The sequence below is a fragment of the Triturus cristatus genome, chromosome 2_1 (assembly GCF_964204655.1).
Source record: "Triturus cristatus chromosome 2_1, aTriCri1.1, whole genome shotgun sequence".
Classification (NCBI taxonomy): domain Eukaryota; kingdom Metazoa; phylum Chordata; class Amphibia; order Caudata; family Salamandridae; genus Triturus; species Triturus cristatus.
The window spans coordinates 1,049,483,348-1,049,506,323 of record NC_140581.1 but is presented as its reverse complement, the minus strand read 5'-3'; the positions used below and the strand labels follow the sequence as shown (position 1 = coordinate 1,049,506,323).

The 22,976-nt window shown below is 43.8% G+C and overlaps 1 protein-coding gene across 1 annotated transcript in view; it reads right to left on the bottom strand.

Annotated features, from left to right (window-relative positions):
• The window catches only part of EGF (epidermal growth factor), a 732,085-nt gene that overhangs the window by 295,989 nt on the left and 413,120 nt on the right, over positions 1-22,976 (bottom strand). Inside the window, exon 14 of the mRNA XM_085635667.1 lies at positions 21,178-21,345. Within this exon, the coding sequence (XP_085491793.1) occupies positions 21,178-21,345 (168 nt within the window). The remainder of the gene's footprint in view (positions 1-21,177; positions 21,346-22,976) is intronic.

Below are 22,976 nucleotides of genomic sequence, written 5' to 3'. Positions count from 1 at the left end.
TCAGGGGTTCGAGGTATTTTTCTAAATTAGATTTAGCCAATGCTTATCACCAAATTGAATTAGAAGAGGAGTCTCGCCATTTTACCTCGTTCATTTCACCTTTGGGAACTTTTCGATACAGACGAATGCCGTTTGGTTTGGCCTCAGCGGCATCAGTATTCCAACGTGTCATGCAAAGTATGTTGGGTGAGATCAAAGGAGTCCTTGTTTTTCAAGATGATGTTCTTGTTCATTCTAGAGACATCAGTTCATACAATGTTTTGTTGAGAAGGGTTTTTGAGATTTTCAAAGGTCGTGGTGTTGTTGTGAAACCTGAAAAGTGTAAATTTCTGTGTGATGAAGTAGAGTACCTGGGACACCATATCTCAGGTGAAGGTATCCGGCCTAGGAAAGGTTTACTAGATGCTATTGTTAATGCGCCTATTCCAGTAGACAAAACAGTTGTAAAATCACTGTTAGGTTTGCTGGAATACTATTCAAAATGTGTCCCGAACTATGCCTCTATAGTTAGGCCAATCAGTTATTTGTTAAGAAAGGGTGTTTTTTTTAATTGGTCAGATCATTGTGAAGCAGCTTTGAGCACTGTGAAGGCCCTTCTCGGGAACAGTGAGGCACTTAAACCTTATGATCCTGGGGTGTGTGGTTTCTCAAGACACCCGAGACGGTGAGAACACTATTGCGTTTGCGTCTAGAGTTTTAAGGGATGCAGAAAGGCAGTACTCTGTGATTGAAAAGGAGTTATTGTCTTGTCTTTGGGCGGTTGATAAGTTTCGTTCGTACGTCTGGGGTAGGCGTTTTGTTTTGAGGACTGATCATAAGCCGTTGGTCAATATTCTCAGCGCAGGGACAAGCAAATGTTGTTCACCAAGGATTGTGAGGATGGTTTCACGACTTATGCAATACCAATTCGATGTGGTCCATGTTTCTGGTGGGAAGAATATTAGGGCAGATTTTTTTTCTAGGTTTTCTATTGGTGCTAATCTGAAGGACTGTTTAAATGACTATGAGGGTGATGATGATGATTCGGATGATTGTTTCATTGCTGCGATTGATCTGTCCCAACATAGTGTTGGCAATGAGGAAAGTTGGTTAGAAGCCATCGCCCAAGATGAAGTCCTCCAACAAGTAAGTGAGTATGTGACGAATGGTTGGCCGAGGGAGAGCACCTTGCCACAATATTTACAACCTTTTTGGAAGGTGCAGTCTGAAATTTCCATTGAGGGTGGAGTGTTGGTTCGTGCAGAAAGACTTATTCCTCCTCTTAGCCTGAGGAAGAATATCATCCTCAGGGCTCAGCTCAGCAGGTTGTTGGTATGCTGCTTGAATCTTCCTCTGAGCAGGATTATGAGACTGACAGTGCGTCTGAGGGAGAGGAGGGAGGGGTAGATTCAGGCAGTGAGTTTTAGCTGAAAAAATCACATTTTTCACACATTTTTATGTGGGAAAGTTGTGGCATCACCCAGCGTTCCCCCGGGTCTCCCGGTAAAAATGGTGCCTCACTTGTGTGGGAGGCCCAAGTACCCACGACAGGCAAGGGCCCAAAACTTAGTGAGGCGACTTCAACATTGCCTATCAAAAAAATGTTTGGCCACTTGTCTGTCGCGGGTACTTGGGCGTTGGGGGACCCACGCAAGCCATACCTCCCTGGAAGCCCCCGGGTGTTAGTTTTCAGAAATGTATGGGTTTGGTTGGTTACCCTAGATGGCCGCCGAGCACCAGGCCAAAAACCCAAGTGACTCCCCTTGCAAAACCAGGTGGTTTTGATGTCGCCTCACTACGTTTTGGGTCCTTGCCTGTCGCGGGTACTTGGGCCTCCCACACAAGTGAGGCACCATTCTTACTGGGAGACCTGGGGGAACGCTGGGTGGTGGGAAATTTGAGTGAGCCCGGTGATGCCACAACTCCCCACACAAAAATGTGTGAAAAATGTGATTTTTTCAGCTAAAATTGAGGTTTGCAGGGGATTCTGGGTAAGGAAACGTTGGGGGATCCACGCAAGTCATACCTCCCTCGAAGCCCCTGGGTGTCTAGTTTTCAGAAATGTATGGGTTTGGTGGGTTTCCCTAGATGGCCGTCGAGCACCGGGCCAAAAACCCATGTGACCCCCTTGCAAAACCAGGTGGTTTTGAGATAGGCAATTTTGATGTCGCCTCACTACGTTTTGGGCCCTTGCCTGTCGCGGGTACTTGGGCCTCCCACACCGGGGGAACGCTGGGTGGTGGTAAATTTGAGTGAGCCCGGTGATGCCACAACTTTCCCACACAAAAATGTGTGAAAAATGTGATTTTTTCAGCTAAAATTGAGGTTTGCAGGGGATTCTGGGTAAGGAAACATTGGGGGATCCACGCAAGCCATACCTCCCAGGAAGTCCACAGGTGTCTAGTTTTCAGAAATGTATAAGTTTGCTAGGTTTCCCAAGGTGCCCGCAGAGCTAGGGTTCATAAACTACAGCTAAGCACTTTGCCAAAAAAGGGTAATTTTTTCCTGCGAAATTGAGGTGTGACCATGTTGCGTTTTGCGCTGTTTCCTGTTGCGGGCACAAGGCAAACCCGCACAAGTGAGGTACCATTTTTCTCGTAAGACTTTTGGGGACGCGGGATGGGTGGAAATTTGTGGATCCACGCAGATTCCGGAACTTTCCACCACAGAAATGTGGGAAAAATGTGTTTTGTTTGTCAATTTATTAGGTTTGCAAGGGATTCTGGGTAACAGACCCTGGAGGGAGGCAGTTAAGTCACCATATCCTGGATTCCTGTGGGTGTCTAGTTTTAAAACATGTATAGGTTTGCTAGGTTTCCCAAGGTGCCCGCAGAGCTAGGGTTCAAAAACTAGAGCTAGGCACTTTGCCAAAAAAGGGTCATTTTTCACTGCGATATTGAGGTGTGACCACATTGTGTTTTGCGCCGTTTCCTGACGCGGGCACTAGGCCGACCCGCACAAGTGAGGTACCATTTTTTTCATAAAACTTTGGGGAACTTGGGGTGGGTGGAAATTTGTGGATCCATGCAGATTCCGGAACTTTACACCACTGAAATTTGGGGAAAATGTGTTTTTTGGACAGTTTTTTAGGTTTGCAAGGGATTCTGGGTAACAGACCCTGGTGGGAGATAGTCAAGTCACCCCATCCTGGATTTGCCTGGGTGTCTAGTTTGCAAAAATGTATAGGTTTGCAACATTTCACTAGGTGCCGGCAGAGCTAGTGTTCAAAAACTACAGCTAGACTCTTTGCAAAAAAAGGGCAAATTTTCATTGTGAAAATGTGATGTGTTCACCTTGGGTTTTGAGCCATTTCCTGTCGTGGGCACTATGCCGACCCACACAAGTGAGGTACCATTTTTTTGGGGAGACTTGGGGTAATTCAGATTTGTAAAGCAACTGTTATTACTCATTGATTTTTGATGCATTTCTGCCTTCCAAATGAAAGACTGTGTGTAAAAAAGAAGTCATTTTGAAAAATGACCAATAGTTCTCATGCTAGTATGAGTATTCCCGATTTCGAAAATGTGAAAATATGTACTGTTTCTAAACTCTATAATTTGTTCCCATTTCAGAAATACATAGGTGTCTTTCATACCGATTTTTCCATGTATACATTTTCCCACAATAAGTGCTATATACCCGGGACATAATAAAAAACAATTGCAAATTGCTGCTCTGTTTTTGACTCTGGGTTCGTCGGGTTCTTGGTGAACCTACAAGTCTTATATATCCCCACAACCAGGAAGGTCCAGCGGATGTAACCATATATTGCTTTCAAAGAGCTGTCATAATTAGAAGAAGTTACAGGTAAAAACGTTGACACAAAAAGCTGTTTTTTTCAACTAATTTTAATTTTTTCCTATAATTAACTGTTAGTTTCTATAAAGAAACCTTGATGGATCTACACAAATGACCCCTTGCTGAATTCAGAATTTTGTCTACGTTTAAAAAATGTATAGCTTTCCAGGATCCATTATTGCTTTCAGACCCATTTCTACCATTAACTGGAAGGAGGTTGAAAGCACAAAAAATAGCAAAAATAGGCTATGTCCCAGAAAAATGCCCAAACTGTGTAATAAATGTTGGTTTTCTGTCAAAAGTCTGTCATTCCCTAAAAACTGTGAAAATTGTGATTTCAGCCCCACAAACCCTTTTTTTATACCATTTGCAGAGAAAAACCCAGACGCTTTCATTTGCAGCCCGTTTTTACAATTTTCCCCACCCCCCCAAAATAAATTGCTGTATTTTCACTAATTTCTGGGTCCCCTCCAGGGGAATCCACAAACCCTGGGTACCTTTAGAATCCCCATGATGTTGGAAGAAAAGGACGCAAATTTGGCGTGGATACCTTATGTGGTCAAAACGTTACAGGGGCCGAAGCGCGCACTACCCCAAAAAGGCTTAGCACAGGGGGGGGGGGAAAGGCCTAGCAGCGAAGGGGTTAAGGTCCTTAAAATCTCTTGAGATGGAAGCAGGAGGTATGGACATACGAGAGGAATTGGATGGTTTAACGGAACTTGAGCTTTGTGAGCATCTGGGAATCCCAAATGATGAGACGGCAGGCAGCAGTCGCAAACCCAGTTCGAAGTTCTGCCCTCAGCTTCCAGCAGGGAATCAAATCAATTTATTCCAAAAGATCATGACTGAGGGATTAAACAAAGTAAACCTCAATCTAAGGGTAAAAAAAGTACATTCAACAACATGACAAATGAAGGCTGGGCAGCACTTATTGACCTCCAACAAGAATAAAGTATTATAATAAAAGCTTCCGACAAAGGAGGAAACATGGTCAGCCTAAGTCGTTCACACCATTATGCCAACAATCTACTTTTTACCATAAAGATAGCCTGAACCCTCCTGGCAGACCGATTGTCAGCTCAATCGGGTATATTACTAGAAAAGATCTCAACAAACTTCCCACATATAAGGGACTCTCAACATTTCCTAAATAGAATCAGCAGAATACCATGGAAATAGAACTATCTGATGGCCACTGTTGATCCTTGTATTCATCCATCCAGTACACAGATGAAATTGAGGCATGCAAATATTTGCTCAGATCCCGTTTTATTTCTTAATTAGAACACTTCAATATGATATTGGAGCTCATGGATTTTTGCCTTCATCATAATGCCTTTATGCTCAATAACAGCTACTTCCTGCAAGGAGAGGGAATCACGATGGGGACATCCTTCGCACCAACCTATCTGAACCTAACGAAGTGTTGGTAGAAGGCGGAGATCATTTGGAATGAACAAAATACAAAAAGAATGGAACAGATAATTTTACGGTTTTGTTTCATTGACGATCTGTTCATTATCTGGGGAGGAGAAAAAGATGACTTTGAGGAATTTCTAAAATTACTCAACAACAACGCGCAAGGATTAAAATTCACTTATGAGATTTGCCGAAGGGAAATCAACTACATGGATATAGGAGTTTACATTGAAAATGAGAAAATCTGCACAAAAATTCACAGGAAATTAACAAGTTAGTAACAGCATCCTTCATGCGGACAGTGAGCATCCACATTCCTACGTGCTAGGCGGAATTGTTCAGAGAGAGAAGAAATTGATCGGAAGGCCAAAGAAATGTATCAAAGATTCAAAATGAGAGGATTTCCTGAAAATGTTTTTAATGATGCTCTAAGACGGGCCAAAAAGAAGAAAAGAGAGAATCTGCTGGTTATCAAGCAGAAGGCACCAATGAAGAAAAAGTTGCTTGAAATAATAAGATATATAATAGATTATGATATGTCTAATTATGAGACAAAAGAGGTGAAACCTTAAAGGAATTGTTGCCCAAACACCCCAGTACTCCATTGTATGAACTGCTAACAAGAAGCTACATAGATCCTGGCAAACCTAGCAAATTGGGGTTTGCCAAATGGTTATGCAGCAAAAAAGAGGGTTTATGAGATGTTTGAAGTGCTAAGCATGCACCTAGGGCCAGAACAAAACCAAGTTCACTACCCAGCATGGAAAAGTTAATGTGGTTAAGGAGTAGACAACCAGTGAAACTACATTCGTAGTGCATGTGCTTGAGCGTATATATGTGGGAAGAGGTACTTGGGTAGTGCTGTGTACAAATTGAAGCTTGGCATTTTGCAACAACTGTGTGCAATAAAAAACAAAGACTTCTCATACACTATGGCCAAACACATCTCGGAAGTACACAACGGTAACATAAAGGACATGAATTTCTATGTTACTCAGAATGTTATAAAAAAAAACATGAAGTGGTGACAGAGAATTGGACCTTTTGTACAGCAAAGTCCAAATGGATGATCTTGAACGGAGCATCCATGGAGTTTGAACTTAGATGCAGAGCTCAATGTCCACATTTGTTTAAAAGACAAGGGAATAAGCAGATTTTCATGTAAACCTCCTTTATTGTTCTTTTTACTGCAGGTCTCTTGCTGAACAGTATAATCTTTCTAATGACTCTCTTGTGAGCAATCAGATATGGCATCAATGCAAACATATGGTTTCAAATTAATATGATTGATAAGGGAGTATTTTAATCTTACATTTTGCATGAGTGATTTTACACTCTGCACTAGCACCTTGAAAGATATTAAAATGCCATTGGGTAATGAGTTGGAGTATCTATACAGCTGACAGTAGAACTTGTTTAACATCTTAAAAAATAATAACAACTCTTAGGTTGGAAATTTGAATTGATGTGGATGTTTTTGATGGGAGAGTACTTCTAGTTTTATGTCTTGTATTATCACTTTAAAAAATGAATTAATGTTTTTCAATGATCCAGCAAAATGTTACAGACTGGAGGGCCTGATGGGTCATTGCAGTGACAGTAGTTGGTAAGCTGTCCAGCATAAGTATCTTAAATGTAATGTAATGTAATCAAAATTTCTAAAGCACACTATCACCCCACGGGTATCCTGGCGCTGAATGCCAGAGGGTCCTCCACATGCACTTGTTTACCCACCGGATGAATAGCCTGCACTACTTCCTAGGGAAGTGATAAGTTTTAATTTATTTCCTAAACTGGAGGTATTCTTCTATTTGTCTGATATTGGGCGGGAGATTATTCAAAAGTTTGGCAGCTACCCAGCTGAAAGCTCTCCCCCCTAAACATGGAGGTTCTTATTCTGGCGGTACAAACCAGGTGAGCAGTGGAAGAAAGAAGATTTTGTGATGGAGCGTGGCAGACAAACTTTTTCTGCAATGGCAAAGATCCAAGTCCATGAAGGGCCTTGAAGACAATGCATAGTGATTTAAACTGGATTCTCTGAGCTAGAGGGAACCAGTGAAGATCCCTGAGAGCCGCAGATGCAGAATCGCCTTGAGTCCTCTTTAAAGCCAACTTAGCAGCAATTGTTCGTATTCTTTGTAATTTCAGAATGAGGAAGTTGGCTGAACCGAGGAGCAGGGCATTACAGTAGTCAAGCTGGCTTAAAATAACACTTATAACTACTAGCGCCCTAGCTGCCAAAGATAACATGGGGAGAATTTTCTGCAGAGCTTTTATGAGGGAAAAGCAAGTTCCAACTGTCTTATTCACATGTTTCTCCAGGCTCAGCTTGTTTTCAAAAACTACCCCACAATTGTGCACTGCTACCACTGGTGTGGGAGGAGTATCTGCGTGAATGGGACAGAAGTTGTCTGGAAGCGGACGAGGGATTTTCTTCACAGAGCAGTGTAAGATTTCTGGTTTCCCACCATTAAACTGCAAAGCATTATCCGTCAGCCATCTAACCGTCTTCTGCATGCATTCATGGAAGTTACTGAGTGATGTAGACTCTCTGCCTTCTAGAGACAGGATGAGCTGTGTGTCATCTGCATAATTCACCAGCATGTTGTTATCCGATTTAATAATGGGAATCAATGGTCTCAAACAGATATTAAAGAGGATCGGACTAATAGATGACCCTTGAGCAACCCCTTGCTGGACTGTTTTAAATTTAGACCGAAAAGGGGGGGAGGGCCACAGCTTGTTGCTTATTCTCCAGGTAGGAATGAAGCCAGTTTAAGGCCAGGTCCTCCAACCCAAGGTCAGCAAGCCGCCTCAGTTTTATTTTATGGTTGACCGTGTCGAATGCGGGAGACATATCTAAAGGGATCAGGGTGGTCGACTGGCCATTGTCTGCCCGCATTCTAAGTTCGCCTAAGACTACTACTAGAGCTGTCTCTGTCCCATGACCTGGTTGAAAACCAAATTGCACGTCTTAAACTTATACTTTATAGAACTCCCATGTTTAGTACAGTGATTGATATATTTTGCACTAGCACTTTAAAAGACTTTGAAGTACTGTTTGCATATGCTGCACAATTGCCATGGGATGATAGGTTAGAGTAGCTATATAATGGAAAGCAGGACTTGCAGTAGCACTTTACATATTAAAAAATTATAACATCTCGCTTGTACCTGTCCTTTACGAGAACTCCCATGCATGGTAAATTGATTGATATATTTGTTTTTTACACCAGCACTTTAGAGGACTTTGAAGTACTGTCTGTACACTCTGCACAATGTCATGGGATAATTATTTAGAGTATCTCTATAGTTAACAGCAGGAAAATTAATAAACACTTTAGATTAAAAAAAAATAGACATCTCTCTTGTTCAATTGTCTGCTGATCATGTATAATGTTACAGAATAGAGATCGAAGTATTCACATCGTTAGCAAGGAAGGCTTACAGTTGTGTTTTATAATATGATACTCAATATTATCTGCAATCACTGCAAAAGTTGATGGGCTATCATAGTCAAAACAATTGATACCAATTCCTGCACTAGTACTTTGGCTTGTATTTTACAACAACTGTTGTGCCCAGTAGGTGCATAGGTTTGCACCATCAGCATGGATGCTAGAATTATGATATATTTCACATCAACAGCATCAGTACTCATGTTACACTTTGCTAATCCTATTGCATCAGCGCTACATGATATTACACCTACCACTATTTACAATCGCTGTGCAACATAAGGATCCGTTAGGCCATCACAGTGAGAGCAGTTGATAGAGTATCCTGCACTGACACTTTAAGGATGTACTTCACAAGAACTCCCGTACCCAGCAAGTACATTTGGTCTAGAACACCTTTATGAATGACAGACGATACACGCTGCATCAATGAATATTGGCATTCTCCCATATGCTTTGTCAGTATTAGCATAGATGAGGACATAAATTAAGAACAAACATATGCACAAGTGTCATTAACTTCAGGATGAATAGATTGCCACAGATATGTTATTCTCCTAACGGTACTTTAGCAAATGGTCATTCAGAAACCTATATAAAACATGAAACAAACAATTATGTCCAACCTGTTCACCGTATACTCTGAATGTACATAGACACTTATATAATTTGCTGTATGGGTTACTTTTGAACAATTTGGTAATGTATTAAATAACACTTGTGGAAGTCAAAAATGGAGGATGATGTGAGACATAATGATGAAGAAAATGTTGACCTGTCTAGTTGTTTTCAACGCAATGGTGTTGGGAAAGGGCTATCCCTTTTAAGGTCTCGCCTGACCCAGCGCATGCGCTGGTCTGGCGAGACTTTTAGTAAGGGCTTCAAAAAATGCTACCATGGCCGGCCTACAGCTTGCGTGCATGTGCGCCCGTGCTTACGAGCAGAGGCGCCATATGGCTTTCCTCGTCATGCTCATTAAGCGCATCGCTCGCACATTGCTCGCGTGCTTGATCGCGATCACTTTCACTTTCGCGCTGTTCTCAGTGAGCCAGTATTGCGCTTGCACAATTTTCTAAGCTGGGCTTGTCTTGTTTAATTCGCAGCGCGAGCGCACGCTAGTTCTATACAGGCACTGTGGTGTGGTTTGTGAGCATTGTTTTCCTAACTGCATTTGGGTGGTGCCTTTTCCAGTATTTACATCCATGGATTGAAGTTTCTCCATTGCAATTGTTTTACCTTTTGCACTTTGTTTCCTGGTGGACGTGGTCATGTTTGTTTACTGATACCCAGCGACACTGGGAGGTGTGCACAGCGTTTCCTGATGAACTGGGACCAATATGTGGGTGTGCTATTCTGTAATCTTTGTCTGCTGTGCTATTTTTTTTGTTAGAATATTTGTATGTCTATCCTTTATTATGTTTTTTCAGAACTTTGCTTGTGCTACATATGGACTTTACTGTCTGTCTGTTTGGTTGACGATATTGCGCTATTGTACTATATGCAAAGTTTATGTTTATGGCTCCTGTATAGTGTTGGTCTCTATCACCTGCCTTTACTCAACACGATCCTTAATATAACCAAAAATATTACTAATTTATTTTTTTTATAAAGTTTTCTATTTAATGAATACTAAAATAATAAAAGGCAAGGCTGGCATAATTTGAACTCGCCATTCGAAGGTCACATGCAATGGCTGCCTTAAGCAGCCGATCTGCTGCCAGTTTGTTTTATGTCTGCTCTACTGGACTGACTACCTAAACAAAATAAACCGCTAATGTTGTTCATTTAAATAGAAATTGCCGCCTGTCTGCATCACTGTTTGAAGCCTAGTTATCAGGTCTAGTAAACGGGATGTGCAGGACACAACAGATGAATACACCATTGCACCCACACTGATGTCTTCCAAATACAGACGGTTTGAGAAGAGCACTGCTTTAATTATAAGACAAAGATTCTGGTGAATTTGTGACTACATTTCCGTACCGGGAAAACGATGAAAGAAAACATAAACGTGTGATATTTCGGCTGGAAATTACAGGGTTTTCAGTGCTCTGCCACTCTAGACATGTGTCAGGAGTTGACCAGCATGACTAATCAGTACTTTGGGGGTGTTTTTGATGCTCTTGAAAAAGTCACTGCAGGGACCTAATGCGTTTGCTTGCGAGATTGTCTAGACGCTGCGACTCTTCCATCATCCTGAGAAAACGTAAGGAACTGACGTTCCAAGAGCGCGAGCGTCCCAGGCCTGCCAACAGCTCCAACTGTTTTCAGCATCAACTGCCATCCAAATCGCCACAATCACTTCAACGGCTGCCAGTGCCTCACCTCCCACCTTCTGGTTTTATTCCCTAATACAATACGCCATGGCAATAAAAAACAAGCATTGGCATAGCCAATAGGTCTCGCCTTTGGGACCTTATAAGTGTTTAGCCATGCAACAGTTGATGTTGTTGCACCAAGGAGATTGTGTTGGATAACTAAACACTTATAAGGTCCCAAAGGCGAGACCTATTGGCTATGCCAATGCCTGTTTAATGTACACTCCTCACATTGCAACTCTGAGACCTTGTTGAAGGCTACGGCTGAAACGCATTGGTCTTGTCTGCACTCTTTCACTTTATTCATGTGGAAAAACTAATAAAAAGGATAATTTCGGAAACACTGAGCTGTGCCGCTAGCTTCCTTCCCCCGCTGTGAAGTGGAGGAATGGAAATTGGGGGGTGGATGTAAAGCTTCAATGGCTATATATATGTATTTGCGTTTTTGCATCCAAAAGGACAAACACGGAGCACTCACGGGATAGCATTTCATTAGTTATTTTAATGCCAGTAAATGCGTTTCGGCCTTCGCCTTCCTCGATACTAGCAAAACAGCATGGTATTGCAACGGTGCTTTTACATTCAACAATGACATTCATATTGGTTAATTGGTAGTCACACACAAAAGAAGACTGCTGCTGACCTTCCTTATATTCAGTGTTTATGGCAGCCTTACTGTGTGTGTTTTTATCCATAATACCCAAATAGCACCATTTGTGCTGTGCCTTTCATTTCCCATGAGGATAAAAAATTGCAAAATATTTCATCCTGCCTTGTATAAGGTATACAGCACTGCAAATGCTAATTAATTATTGTCATACAGATGTCTGTATTCAGGCAGTCCTCTTTGCTCCATATTTAACAATTACGTGCACTGCCAATGAAAGTGTATTACATGGAGTTTGACAAATCATGACAAAATTACTCTGGCCACAGCCGTAATGTCCAATTTCACAGGCTCAGAACTCGCAGGAGTCAGACCAATGACCATACTTCCAGCAATTGGTATAATTGCCTATCAAATACTGGAGGCTGCACTTTTCAAAATAGCACACAGTGGTGCAAGCACTGTACTTATACACATATTTACAAAGTTCACCAGTAACCTTCCTGCACTCAGGGTGGGTGCCTCCGCTTCGTGTTGGTGAACCCACAATATCTGCATTTTTACATCTGAATGGACAAACACGGAACACTCACGAGATAGAATTTCTGCAGTCATTTACTGGAAGTAGATGCGTTTCAGCTTTTGCCTTCCTTAATACTAGCAAAACGCATGGTATTGCAACAATGCTTTTAAATTCAACAATGACATTCCTATAGGTTAATTCATAGTCACACACAAAGGGGGACTGCTGCCATCCTTTCTGATAGTCAATATCTATGGTAGCCTTTACTGTGTGTTCTTTTTATCGATGATACCCAAATAGCAGCATTGGTCTGTGCCTTTCATTTCTCATGAAGACCAAAAAATGACAAAACAGTTCATCCTGCCTTTATTAATGCTAATTATTGAATGTCATGCAAATGTCTGTATTCATGCAGTCCTCTTTGCTCCATATTTAGCAATTACCTGCACTTCCAATGAAAGCTTATATTCCATGGTGTTTGAAAAATCATAAAAAGATTACCCTTGCCACAGCTGTAATGTCCAATTTCATGGGCGAAGCACTCGCACGAGTCAGACCAATGATCGTACTTCCAGCAATTGGCATAATTGCCTATAAAATCGAGGAGGCTGCACTTTTCAAAATAGTATTGTGCTTATAAATAAATTTCCAAATGTCACCAGTAACTTGCCTGCACTCAGGGCGGGTGCCTTTGTAGTGGTGTACCCATGATATCTGCATTCTTACATCCAAAAGGACAGACACAGAGCAATTGATAGTCACGCACAAAAGAGGACTACTGCCGTCCTTTCTGATATTCAGTGTCCATGGAAGCCATTACTGTGTGTGTTTTTCTCCATGATACCCAAATAGCAGAATTCACGCTCTGCCTTTCATTTCGGAAGTAGATCAAAAAATGACAAAATAGTTCATCCAGGATTGTATAGGTATACAGCACTGCATATGCAGATTATTAAATGTCTCACACATGTCTGTATTGAGTGGGTGTTTTGTTAAGTGAGTTGATGTGTGAGTGGCTATATTAGAGAGTGAGTGGCTGTATGGGTGAGTGAGCGAATGTCAGAGTGCTTGTATGGATGAGTAAATTGGTATGTAAGTGGTTGTGTGGGTGTGTGAGTGAGTGTACGAGTACTTGCATGGGTGAGTGAGTAGCTGTGTTGAGAGGCTGTATAGGTAAATGGGTTTGTGAGTGGGTACATAATTGATTTAGTTGGTGTGTGAGTAGTTATATGGGTGAGTGTGTGACTGTGTGAGTGGCTGCATGGGTGAGTGACTGGTTGTATGAGTAGCTGTATGGGTGAGTGAGTGGTTGTATGAGTGGCTGTATGAGTGAATGAGTGGGTGTGTGAGTGGTTGTGTGAGTACTTATATGGGTCTGTGAGTGGTTGTGTGGGTATGTGAGTGGGTGTATAAGAGGTCATATAGGGGTGTGTGAGTGGGTGCATGAGAGATTGTATAGGGGTGAGTGGTTCTGTTGATGATGTCATCAGAGATATCATCAGTACTGACCATGGCAGGAGTGATGTAATATGTAAGGTCTTAAGCAGTGCATAGTAGGAGGAAAAGTTATAGTTAGCTCATGTAACTATAAAAGCTGAATTTCACTGGTTTTGTTTGAGTGAAATATGAGCCTAATTATAACGTCCCTGAAACCTTTGTTTTTTTCAGTGAATTTCTGAGATTGTTTTTTAATGTTATTTGCTAACTATATTGTCCCTGTAACCTTTGTTTTTTTCGTGAATTTCTATGATTTTTAATGTTAATTCCTGACTATAATGTCCCTATAACCTTTGTTTTTTTAATATGTATTTCTAAGGTTTTGATTTTTTTTCCTTACTGCAACCTGTACCCTTTGAGAGTAAGTTGTGAGTGAGTACCGAAGTGTCTCAGTGGGTGTGTGAATGAGTGCATGAATGTCTCAACTGGTGTGTGAGTGGGCATGTGAGTGTCTGTGTGGGACTAGGAGTGGCTTCATTGCGTCTCACTGGGTGTGTGAGTAGGTGTGTTAGTGTCTGACAGGGTCTCTGAGTGGGTGTGTGTATGGGTAGGTGTCTGAGTGGGTGCATGGGTGTCTGAGTGTGTGCTCCAATATGTCTGTGAAAGGGTTTGAGAGTATCTGAGGGGGTTTGCGAGTGTAGTCATGATTTTGTGTCAGTCTGTGAGTGTCTGAGTGGGTCTGTGAGTGGGTGCATTAGTCTCTGAGTTGGTCCATAACTGGGTATGTGAGTCTCTGAGTAGATCTGTGAGTGAGTGCATGAGTGTCTGAATGGGTCTGTGAGTGGTTATGAGAGTGGCTGTATGAGTCTGTGAATGGGTGCATGAGTGTCTGAATGAGTGTCTGAGTGCATCTGTGAGTTAATGCGTGTGTGTCTGAGTGAGTTTGTCAGTGGGTATGTGAGTGCCTGAGTATGTGAGTGGGTATCTAAGTGTCTGTGTGGGTGTGTCAGTAGCGATATGTGTGACTTGGCTACTAAGGAACAACACCTGCCCTTTTATTTAAGTTTTGCACAAAATAACTACCCAAGTGGCATTTTTTCTACTGGTTAATAACTAAGTGCTACCTCCTTGGGTAAATGTCCAGTATGTATTCTACACTATAGCTGTGTAATGGAGCATGAGGAAATGTTACCAGTGACATTGTGTGTGTTTTGGCAATGTGATTGTTCCTCGTGCGTCTTTATCGAGAAATATGTTATAACTTGAAGCCTCCTATAGAGAAGATGACAAGACTACAAAGAGGTAAATCTCAACCAAACAAGGTCCTTTCCTCTTAATTGAAGTAAATGCCTATTTTTTGGTCCAGATGTATTCATATTCTTGGCATCAAGAACTCCTCAGGAAAATCAGTGGGAAACGCGCTGGGGGGGGGGGGGGACACTTGTTAATCTGTCCATCATCCTGGCAAAAGGCAGAAAGACCTTTGCATGCTACTAAGGTGGGCGGAGCCAAAAGAGGGAAGCTTTCAACTGATTTGCGCATTTGCATACTCATAGTAATTTAAAGGGAAAAGTGTGGACTCTTCTCTCATCAGGAGAGAACAAGAATGAACCCACTTAGAATAGTCACATACACATTGCACTCCAATAGATCAATGATGCAGTCACCAGCACAAAGAATGTAAGATAATTTTTCATTAAGCTATTTTAGAGAAAAAACACTTGCTTTGCCTTCGCCAAGCCCAGGATTTAAGGGTCATATGTCGTTTACAGAGGTGGAGCTTCAACGGGGGCACCTGCTATGTTCATATATGTAGGTGCATACTGTTGAGGTTTAATTTTTGAGAAATGAGCATCAGGGCCAGAGTGGCCTTGGGGACCCCATCTTCTGGGGGTCGGCCATGACTTAATCAGAGAGGAGGCTGAACGACCCCCTCCCTGGACCGATTTCAGCTTTGGGGACATCATCCCCTGGATCCCGGCCACAAATCAATTAGGCAATCTTCCTGTGCCGAATTCAGCCAAGGGGACCCCATACCCCAGGGCCCGGCCATGTCACCCCTGGGTGATCAGGTCGCACCAAGGGCACACAGTGTGGTTTGATGGGGACCGCAGATGGAGCCTCAAAGCCCACTCGGTCCCAGCCAGCTCCCTACCTCCTGTGAGAGCTGGCATTGCTCTCACATACAGGGAGCGGCTGTAAATGCAGCTCCCTGTGTGCAAGAGCAAATGTTTCATCTCTTTCCCTTGCCGCATGATAGCAGTCAGGGAAAGAGAGGAAAACTCAGCTTTCAGCAAGTGGGAACACTTTGACAGCTCCTTCTTGCTGAAAGCGGAGTGTTTGCTTTTGCTTGGCGGGAGCCTTCAGCACCCTCCAAGCAAAAGCAAAAAGCTATCTCCAGAGGGTGGACATTTCAGGAGATAGCAGGTGCTGGCACTTGGAGGTGGCTGTACCCAGGGCAATATATAGATCTAGGAGGGGGGCAGCACGGACCCTCTCCTTTGATCTGCACGTGCCAGCCCCGTGGAGGTGGTGGTCCCCAGGGCTGTATATGGCCCGAGATAGGGGCCGTGTGATGCCCCTCCGTCTTTTAAAAAAATACAATTGGCCCTTTGGAGGTAGTGGTCTCCGGTCCCAAGGGGGTCCATGTGGTTCCCCTATGTTTTTTTTCAATTATAACCCAAGTGAGGTGGTGGCTCCCAGGGTCTGGAGGGGGTTCCCTAAGTCCCCCGATTAATAATAATAAGAGCATCAGGGTTGTTGTGGTTCCCTGGGCATAAATAAGCCCTTGGAAACCGGCCCCATGTGTCCCCCTCCATTTTACAAACAGCTCTGCATGAACCCGGGACCTGACCCACCCGGTGCCTTTCTTTGAAAACCAGTGTGGCAGACAGGCCTTGTTTTTCTTGTTTTTTTTTTTTGCTGCAAATTCATGAATTATCGCGATTTTGCAGCAAAAATAAAAAAATTAAAACTTTTTTGCCCAGGACCATGGCTAGGAGATTAGGACATTCATAGCCTGCTCACTTTTCTCTTTTTCTGAGTTCAGCCGAGGCCCAAGATGGCTGCCAACATTTCCTGGTTGATGTGTTGGCAGCAAATCAGAGCTCTGCAGATCTCTACTCGAACTCCTCATTATTTGTGATGGCTTCATGATCACTGATATAAAAATTTGGATTTCCTTTAATTTCTTGAAAACTACTATGAATTTACACCAAATAACTGAAAGCATGATCTGTGAACCAAAAGCTACCTTTCTGCCAAATTCTGTGTAATTCCATCTGGCAGTTCAGGCAGTAGTCATGTTCAAAACCCCTATGAGAATTAACATGAGAAATGCACTTTATTGACCCCCCTTTTTCTCGGCCCCCAGTTGATGGATCACCCCAAAACTTTCCATGTACAACTAGAATCACCGGGGTACTTTTTATGGAAACATTTGTGAAGATTCATCACACGGCACCAAAGATGTAGGCAAGTCAAAAACACTATTCCTATGGAAACATGGTCCTAACTATAAATACCTGCTGGCAACCTTCAACTGGATTATATATGACCCAGTTGAAGGCTGTGGCCGAAACGCATAGGTCTGTTTCTCTGGCGCACATTCACTTTGTAAAAGAAAATGAAAAAAACGCTAAACTCTAATAAAGATTGCGGCTGGAATCTCCATACCTTCTTGTGTGCCATTTTCCTGTGTTGCCCATGTCTGACCGGCTGGTGCATTGTGGGGGCGGTATTCAGGAAGAGTATTATATATGTATAGGACCAATTTTCCATACGAAAAGTGTTGTTTTGTTTTGTCAATAACTTTGGCGACTTTTGATGAATCCTCGCAAACTTTTCAAAACTAATTTGCTACTCACTTCAGCTGCTGTGTTTAAAGTTTTAGGGTGAGCTGTCAAGTGAGGGCAGAGAAAAAGGGGTGCCCCACAATGCATTTTCCCCATGTTAATTCCCATAGAGATTTTGAACATGACTGCAGCCCGAACCGCTGAACGGAATTACACCACATTCGGCAGAAAGCTAGCTCTTGGTCCAGAAAGCTTGATTTCTGTGATTTAGTGTAAATCTGTTCAGTAGTTTTCAGAGATATTAACTGAAAAACAAATGTGTATTTCTAACAATAGGGATCCTCTGCGGATCCAACAATACCCTTGCTGAAATCTGATTGGCTGCCAGCACTTTTACCAAGAACAGTTTGCAGCCATCTTGGGACTCTGCTCCAGACGAAGTCCCACACAAAATTGTACAAATAAAGAAAAGGGCGTAGAGAAGGAAAACACTGATAACCTTGGTGTGGAGGTCGGATCTCACAGGGACCCTGTGAGGTATGAAAACAGGGTTTTTTGTTGCAATTTTGCCACAAAAGCTTGGGTGGATCCGCAAAATTATGCGCGGTGTCCCACGCTTGTTTAGACTATAGCGCCCGGAAAGGCCAGGTCCCGGGGGCATGTGGGCATATTGTAAAAAAGGGGGGCTCCTCCTAAGGCTCATTTGAGCCCCGTGCCCCACCACCTCCCCGGGGCTTTATTTTATATAAGAGTGGAGAGCCACACAGACCCCCATCCTGGGGCAGGTTGAAGCCCCGGGGACCACCACCTCCCTGAGGCTAAATGAGACAATATTGAGGGGGTTTGCGCAGACCCCCAACCCCTGCAAGTACCACATCCCTGGGGCCAAATCCAGAACAAAAGCATAGAGGGGGGCCGTTCAGCCATTCTCCCAGACCATATACAGTCTTGGGGACCACCACCTCCCGGTGGCTGGTCCATTCAAAACAAAGGAAGGGGGCTGCAGCCCACCTCTTGGAGACAACTAAGGCCCTGGGGATCACCACCCCCAAGGGCTGGCTCCTACTACAGCTCCCACCAAGTGAGAGCAAACATAACTCCCCTCCCAGCAATCGGGAGCTGTCAGACCACTCCTGCTTGCTGGGAGCAGCGTTTTCATCTGTTTCCAATCCGCAGTTATGCAGGCAGGGAAACTGATGAAAGATTGCTCCTGCATGCAGGGACCTGCATATTTAGCAGCTACCTGTGTGCAAGAGAAATGTCAGCTCCCGCAGAAGGTGGGAAACCGGCTGGGACCGCAGGGTCCTTGTGGCTCCCCCCTCGGTCCCCATAAAACCACACTGGGTGCTCTAGGTGGGCTCCAGGGCACCCAGGGAGTCATTGCCAGGCCCTGTGGGATGGAATCCCGAGAGCCGAAATCAGCCAGGGGATGAGGTCCCATGGCCAAAGTTTTGCCAGGGATTGGGGGGCATACAGCACCTTACCCCATTGAATTATGGACAGGCCCCGGGGGATAGGGGTCCCCGGCCCCAAAATCGGCCCAGGAAGGTGGCTGTGCAGCCCCCTCCCTTTGTTTAAAAATATTTGAAAAGATAACTTCTTGGGCTTGGGGAAGGCAGAGCAAGTGTGCCTCCTCTTGTATTCCACATTGAAAAGTAGTCTGAAATCCTTAATGGAGGTGAGTGCATCATTGATCTATTAGAGTTCAATCTGACCTGGGGTGACTCTGATGAGTGGTTCTATTCTCGTCAACTTCTGGTGAAAGCACAGTCCATGATTCTCCCATTTAATTACTCTTAGTATGCAAATGCCCAAAATCATCGGCAAGCTCCTCCCATTTAGCCACGTCCTGTTTTCCTTAGTAGTATGCAAATGTCTTCATGCCTTTTACCATGTTGATGGGCAGCTTCACCAAAGGCCCCTGAGCACGTTTCCAGACGATTTTGATGATGGGTTATTGATGCAGAGGAATAGGAGGACATCTCCACCAAACAAAGAAGCACTTACTTCATTTAGTTAAGAGGAAGTACCCCTATTTGGTGGAGATTCACCTCTTTGTAGTCTCATCGACTTCTCTTGAAGAGGATTCATTTAATCACAAATTTGTAGGCGAACATGCTCAAAGAACAATCACATTGCTGAAATGATATGCACACAAGGTCACTGAGAACTCACTAATTAACCAGATGAAAGTACTCCAATTGGGTGGAAAATTTCAGCAAAACTGGGGACTCTTGGAAAAAATGATGGTCTACTCTGGCCCCAGGGTTGATTTCACAGAAATTAAACCTCAACAAGCAGCACATACAACTACAAACATAGTAGGTGCCCCAGTTGAAGCTCCACTTCAGAAAAGCACAAATAATCCTAACTTCTTTGGCTTGGGAAAGTCAGAGTAAGTGTGTTTCCTCTCATAATCCACATTGAAAAACTATATGAAATGCTTAATGGAGGTGAAGTCATCATTGATTTATTGGAGTACAATCTGATGGGTAGTGACTGTGATGATTTGTTTTTATCTTGTCATCTCCTGGTGAGAGTAGAGTCAATGGTTCTCCCTTTTGAATACGTAAGTATACAAATGCCCAAAATGCATAGCAACACTCACACACCAACTCACAGACATACACAGGCACTCACACACATACTCAGAGAGTGCACAGGTACTCAAACAGTGCCCAGGCACTCAAACACCCACACAGACACTCACACAAGCACTCACAGACCCACTCACAGACCCACACAGATACTCACACATTCCCACTCACACACACCCAGGAAGTCACCCACCCACGTTTAGACCCACATAGCCACTCACACACCCACTGTCAAATGTGACAGGTTATAGTTAGGCTTAAAATCTTTTGGAAACAGAAATTCACTGAAAAAACAAAGGTTACAGGTTATAGTTAGCTTCAGATTTAACCCGTACTAAACTAGGGAAATTCAGCAGTCATAGTTACCTGAGGTAAGTATAACCTACGCCCGCAGTGCACTACTTATGACCTCACATATAGCATCACTGATGACATGGTCAGTGATATCACTGATGACATCTCAAATGACAGTTCCGATTGAACTAGTCTTATTGAAGCAGAGTCAAGACTGATTTGCATTTGGCTGGATCTTAACTGAGTTGGCATGGTGAGCTGCAGAATGATGTGTTGTAACATTATCCCAAGCAATTGCCGGTGGGTTGTCTTAATACATATATTCCACCCATTATCTTTTGTGTGCTTAATTTGATGGTCTAAGTAGCCAAGGGTATGTCAAGACGTGTGTCCCCTGCTCACTGTGCCACAGTAACCATGCTATACCCAACTGAAGAGCCCGGTTAGGGTAAAACCGTTTTAGGGTTGCTTTTGTTCCATTTCAGGGAGGACCTGGCCAGGCAGTTCGGGTTAGACTATACTAATTGGAGCAGGGTCAAGACTGATTTCCATATGGGTGAGTCCAATCTGAGTTGGCAGTAAATGCTAATGCTAATGCTACCCTGAGCACGTCAGTGGTTAGCTTTATTCCTCTGATCACCTTTTTATTGTGTTTGATAAAATAGGTGAAGACCATCTACAGAATGTAAATAATGTTCAGAGAAAACTACTTGGTTTATTTTCCTGGCATTAAGAAAAGGAATAGCAAGGGCAGTACTAGGGGTACACTATGGCAAGGTAATGGAAGCAGCTTCTTCCTTGGCTACCCCAAATTGACATCCATGAATGTTAATTTTTGTAAATGACATGCACGTGTTCATATATGTTTGTAATTGCATTATTGACAATGAATAGCACAAGTAAACATACTAAGGGAAGGATCAATGAGATGGACACCGTGGCATTTGGTATACCTGGTCTGGTCAAAGGATGCACTATCACCAGTGATGAAGGCCTCAGCATGCTTCCTCCAAGACGTACCCTGTTTAATCCTGTCCTTTTGTCCATTCGAATTACTGACGACGTAGACCAGTCAGAGACCCAAATGTCATCTTCAAACACTGTGATTCCAAAGGGGTGACCTGGAAGAAAGAGGCATTCATTAACCGCTGCTGAGCCAAAGTTCTAATTATCATCAAATGTACACGTAGCATTTAAAAGAAACATACATTCACCCATGCACATAAACCCACACATGTGTTATTGCAAATCCATCTTCCCTAGCCTCTAACAAAGATCTTCACCCACAATCAGGGTCCTTGTACACTTAAAAACAAAGGTCAGAATGTTCATCTTGTTGTATCAATGGCTTTAATTTAAATAACCCAAGAACTGGCAAATGTCTTAACCCTGGCTGAGCACCATAACTTTTTATTTATGTATTAGAATTTTTATAGCTAATGTCTCCACGTGGACTACAACTCTTTTTTCTTGACCATCGTGGCTACTCAAGAACTTCTATACAAACGGAGCAAAGAATAGTTTTACTAAAAGCCTGTTCTCACTTCCATTCACAGCAGATGCATTCTCTAGAACACAAATGAAAGAAAAGCCCAATTCCCACGTTAGCTAACAATCATATAAAAAAAGGATAAAATACAAAGTCAGAATACTGAATACAAACTGACCTGTAATAATTTCAACACTGTAGGGGGGAGGAGCCAAGATGGCGACCGGGACGGCAGCGTAGGCTCCCGGCTCCGTGAACCTCCGCATCCCGCACAGATATCCTGCATGAGATCCTTAGCCTGCGCTATATGCCCGTGTTGGTGAATGAGAGCGGCAACCGATCGTGTGACTCCGAAGTTTCTGGCGGCGGTATCGCCGGAGAAATGTCCATTTGAAGTTTGCGGCCTGTGCAACCCTGGAACCGGGACCTCGAGTGGATAACATGGCCGGGCGGCAGTTCAACAACAGCGGCCTTTGGTGACTGGGTGGAGTCGGACTAACCGGAGCGGTGCGAATATCGGCCTACATTTCGCCGTGGTCGTTCCTACCACTAAGCGTAGCGGAACGAGTGCATGCCCGAGGTGGCTAATCCAAGATTCCGCGGTGATTGCCTCAGCCTTCGCCGGTGAGCTGCCCGGCCGCCGCCCGTAACTCGCCCTGATTCTTGCGGCCTGCTCCCGGATTTTCGCGGGCGCAGGTCCGTGGTGGGGATGACTGTTGCCTGTGACCACACACCGGATATATTTTTTGCCTGCCCCCGAAACCCTGATTCCAGTGACATGGAACCTGAGGCGCTTGTCCCTGAGTCCTGGTCCCAATCTGGGTTGGACCTACCCGGCGGCCATCTTGACAGGACGAAGTCTACCATCCTGTACACTTGGTCGCAGCACGATTGGAAGTGTGCGACTATGAGGAGCGTAGCGGAGCGAGCGCCGAGAGCTGTGCTGGGGTATGGTGATCTTCTCGAGGCTCTCGGTGCCCTTCATTCCACCTTGCTTCACGGCGCCTGGGTATTGGGGAGTAAGCTTGATGGGGTGGCATCAGCATCGGAACAGTTGCTGCCTGCCTGTCCCCAGATACACGGGGACTTCCTACACTGCACACAGGAGGACAGGGTCGTGGCCGCCCCTGTGGATAGTGACCAGCTGGAAACTCCGAACAGTATACTAACGTGTGATCGGTTGGCTGTGGGTCTGGTCTGTTCCGGAGGTCTTGGACCTGAGTGGGGGGTGGCCTTGTCCCGTGCGCTGCCTCCGGCGACCCA